Source organism: Sinocyclocheilus grahami, unplaced genomic scaffold (assembly GCF_001515645.1).
Source record: "Sinocyclocheilus grahami isolate Dianchi unplaced genomic scaffold, SAMN03320097.WGS_v1.1 scaffold1127.1, whole genome shotgun sequence".
Lineage (NCBI taxonomy): Eukaryota > Metazoa > Chordata > Actinopteri > Cypriniformes > Cyprinidae > Sinocyclocheilus > Sinocyclocheilus grahami.
This window is the reverse complement of record NW_015506306.1, coordinates 1,850-5,901: the sequence shown is the minus strand read 5'-3', so window position 1 is coordinate 5,901 and position 4,052 is coordinate 1,850. Positions and strand designations below refer to the sequence as shown.

The window sequence follows — 4,052 nt, the reverse complement described above, 5'->3', positions numbered from 1 at the left end:
CGATACCGATTATTCTTTATTTTTGAAAGCCGATAACCGATATGTTGGCCGATAAATCTATATCCAAATTGTTATATACTTTTTGAGAGCCTGATTACAAAAAAGGTCTCATCATTAAAAGCCACATCCCAAACACTTCAACATAAGCAGCCTAGTTTGAACGGTGTACGTTTTAAAAATATTTTTACTCTCCCATTACCAAATTTAGTCATAAAAAAGTCTTACAAATAAATAAAATAATGCATAAATAATGCAAACAAGTCACTGGACATCATTACACGTGTAAAGAATCAAAATGAATGCGCCACAGATCAATAAAACAGAATATCCTCTGCACGGACAATAATTAAATTATTTTAATTACTAAACCATATTGTTGATGAAAATAATAAGAGAAAAATACAAGTGGTTGTTGTTGTTAATAATGTATCGATGATTTTGAAAAAGTAACAAATTAATACCACTGTTTTAAATAGCAGTCGTTGAGCTGCGCGTGCTGAAGCTGAAGAGCTGAATGAACATGGTAAACTGAAGCGTTTTGCTGGCAGCTTATTTAACTCAAGGAAATGCATCCTGAGATTAATATTAATACAACATAAACATAATATTACAACTTATATATGTACAAAATGATGCAGTTATTGCGTGCTATAGTCAGAATGTGTGATCCTGTTGTGGATGTGCTCTTCCCATATCAACGCGCTGAAACACAGCAACTAAACCCAAAGAATGCACAACGTTTTATTATAATAATGTTCTCATTAGAATGTTATATACACAACATTCCCAATCATAGTTATTAATGTTGTGCACTGCTGTTTGAGCTGCGTGCGCTGAGCTAAAGACGATCACCGGTAAACTGAAGCGCTCTTTTAACTTAACCAAACGCATTCTATATGAGATAAATCAGATATACATCAAATAAACACAATATTACAACATACAATTGCACAAAAGGCTGCAAACGAACAGCGCGCATCTGAAGTGTCTCTGAAGGAAATAATGCATTATTTATCGGCTTTAAGATATCGGCCAAATTTTCTTATCAGGCCGATACCGATAACAGAAAAAATGAGCATTTATCGGCCGATACCGATATGGTGGCCGATATATCGTGCATCCCTAAATATAATTCATATTAATTGTATATTTTATGATAATAATAATTTGAAATAAATTAGATTAAATTAGATTTTTTTAGAATACCACCATAAAGATTACCAAACCTAATCTTTAATTTACTGTACATGTTGTCAAAAAACATTTCACAAACAGACTTAAGTAAAAACAAAAGTATTAATTTTCAAATTATAAACAAAAAATGAACCGCGAGTCACTGAGGTAGATATTGTGAAATCAGCAATGGCTCTGGGCCGTATTCACCAAAAGCATTGTAAGTCAAAGTATATCACAGAAACCATTCAAACCAAAGGTCTCTACAATCATCTTAGGCTTGTGATGCTTTTGAGAAACACAGCCTTGACTGAATAGACTGACTGCATCCAGCTATTTAAATCAGACTGATTCGTTGATTTGTAATTCAAACTGCTAACTAACAAGCAAATCTGAGGCTGTTTTGTGAAACTTTTCAACTGTCTGATTCCTTAACAGGATCTGGTTAATAAGAGCCACTTGTTCACAATTCACACTGCACACACTCTAACAAAATAATATCTGACAAAAACACATATGGCCATAAAGTTCTCTTGACAGCAACTACATTATAAATTATTGTTGCAAATGTTTATTTTGTTTATGTTATGTTTATTTTAGTCACAGTATGGAGCCATGCTGGTGCATTAACTACAGAAATTTATTGTATTCAAGGGCGGCATGTAGACAAAATACATTTTAATCTAGGGAAATAAGTGAGCATCTGGTACAGACTGCTTTTTAACTGTATGAGACGGCCCATGCGGCAACTAGGACAGACTGTCATGCCAATATTGCAAGCCATGAGGATGCCAATTTTGGTTGTGCATTCCAATGTGCACAGCTACCACAATGCAAAAATGTTATAGGGGGCTGCCAAGGCATTGATAGCTAGCTGCTAGTGTACACTAGGTGGTTACTTATTGGAAAAACAGCATTAGCATTAGCACTAGCACTAGCGCAATCATCAAAGATGATTGACAATTAGCATACAGTTTGGATTGGCGGTATGGTTCTGTTCTGGGCAAGAACTCCCTGCGCATCTATGCAGCCTAGTATGGATAAGAGCAGGGAGAGCAGCGATAACCCCCCAAAACAAAACCATATACTGATATCACCAACACAAAATGACAGCGAAAATCTCAATGCATTAAGTAACATTCATGTTGCCCTTACCCAATGACCCAAGCGAGTATGTTGCCAAAACCCGCATAAGCCATAGCAACAAGCATGTTGCCCTTAACCAGATGACCTAACGGGTATGTTGCCAATACCCGAAAAACTTAAACAACAACATGTTCTCAATAACAACCAGATAGCCTTTAGAACAAGCATGTTTCCAACAGAACCAACAGATCCCATCTAAACTTGTTCTTGAGTCAGTCAAATTAGTATAACTCATGAAGTCCATGTCAATAATGCAGCGATGCAAGAAGCAATGTTAACTTGGTCACTTCCAAATCAGGCAGCTTATGATCAATGCAGCGAATTCACATGTTCAAGTTCACAAAGTTGAAAGAATCTGAGTGAAGTCCACGAGAGGAACGAATTCCTCTCGGTAAATTCCCGATTGCACAATTCCTAGTGAGATGATGGAGTTTTGCCTGCCAAATTCGCCATTTAATTAGCTATATTGAGCAATGCGAAAGCTGCTGATAATACTGAAGGACCTTACACATGGATGCTGTGATAGGCGTTGTATCCCTATAGGTAGACGTGGATCAGCTTGACTGACGTGACCTGCCAGAACTAACGCTACGCTCGATAACCAGCAAGCTCACACAAACTGACCTCATTAACAGCCTCTTTACCATCCCTCCATCCAGTTATCTGTCCAAACAGAAGTTGTTAAGGCCGTTTCCTCCCCATTTACACACGTTCCTCACTATACATTCCACATGCTGTCCTCCATTAGATCTGCCAGATATTGACCACTAGCGATGTGAGGTGTGTAAAGCACCATAGAAATGACAATATATAAAGCAGAGTGCTGCATTCCAACCAATTTAAGTTCCGCCAGGTATCATATATTGTAATTTAGTGGTATATTATCAGCTGTGAGAATGGTTTGGAAATTGATAAACCCTGCAACTCAATAAGAGTCTGCAACACATACATTGGGATTTCATTTTACTGTAAACTAGAAGTTGAGTCATGTTCTAAAAAAGGAGAAAACAAAACATTCCTGCAGTAGTCCTTTGCTAGTAATTATGAGTTAAATGTAAAAATAAGCATGACTGTTACCTTTATATACTGTTGTAGTTCAGAATAGACTCTATAAGCACCACAGACGGGGGACAGAGTGCATCTGTTTGGAAACGAGGAAGTTACGGCACAGGTGACTTCTGGGAAGGAGATGACCTTGTAGCCGAATTTCTCGTACAGACGCTGTAGCTCTTCGTCAGGTTTCTCTTCATTTTCACACAGTATGCTTCCCACTACATACCGACACTGATCTGCTTGAGTCTGAAACACAAAGAGAAAGAGATCACGTCAGACTGTGCCTGCAAAGTAACACAGGAAAAAATATTTTTCTTTACAAAGTCTACACACATTTCTGCAAAGTACTTCATGGTTTTCTGAACAGTTTTTTCTCAGCAATGGCCTATTCTTGTGGTTTCAACAATTTCTCATAAACCCACCCCAAAATGCCAAAGCGGTCTGTGTTTTGGTCAGATGGTTCCTTATTATGTTTCACAGTGCTATCTACAAGAAGCTTTAACCGCCTTTGTTAACAACATAAAATGCCCAAGAGATTTAAGACTCATGGTAGGACGGTTTAAACACCCCCTCACAATCACATGTGCACTGGAGCAAGCAATCCAATAATACATTAATAACAAAACAGTTAAGGGGTTTATAAAGTTGTCATCTCTAATTACTTATCTAGTATGTGCTCG

At 37.4% G+C, this 4,052-nt stretch overlaps 1 protein-coding gene across 1 annotated transcript in view; it reads right to left on the bottom strand.

Moving 5' to 3' along the window:
* Positions 1–3,618, bottom strand: part of LOC107567068 (testis-expressed sequence 264 protein-like) — a gene marked incomplete at its 5' end in the record, with an annotated part of 61,409 nt that extends 57,791 nt beyond the window's left edge. Inside the window, one exon of the mRNA XM_016252661.1 lies at positions 3,397–3,618. Coding sequence (XP_016108147.1) covers positions 3,397–3,618 — 222 coding nt within the window. The remainder of the gene's footprint in view (positions 1–3,396) is intronic.
* Between the last annotated feature and the right edge of the window lie 434 nt (positions 3,619–4,052).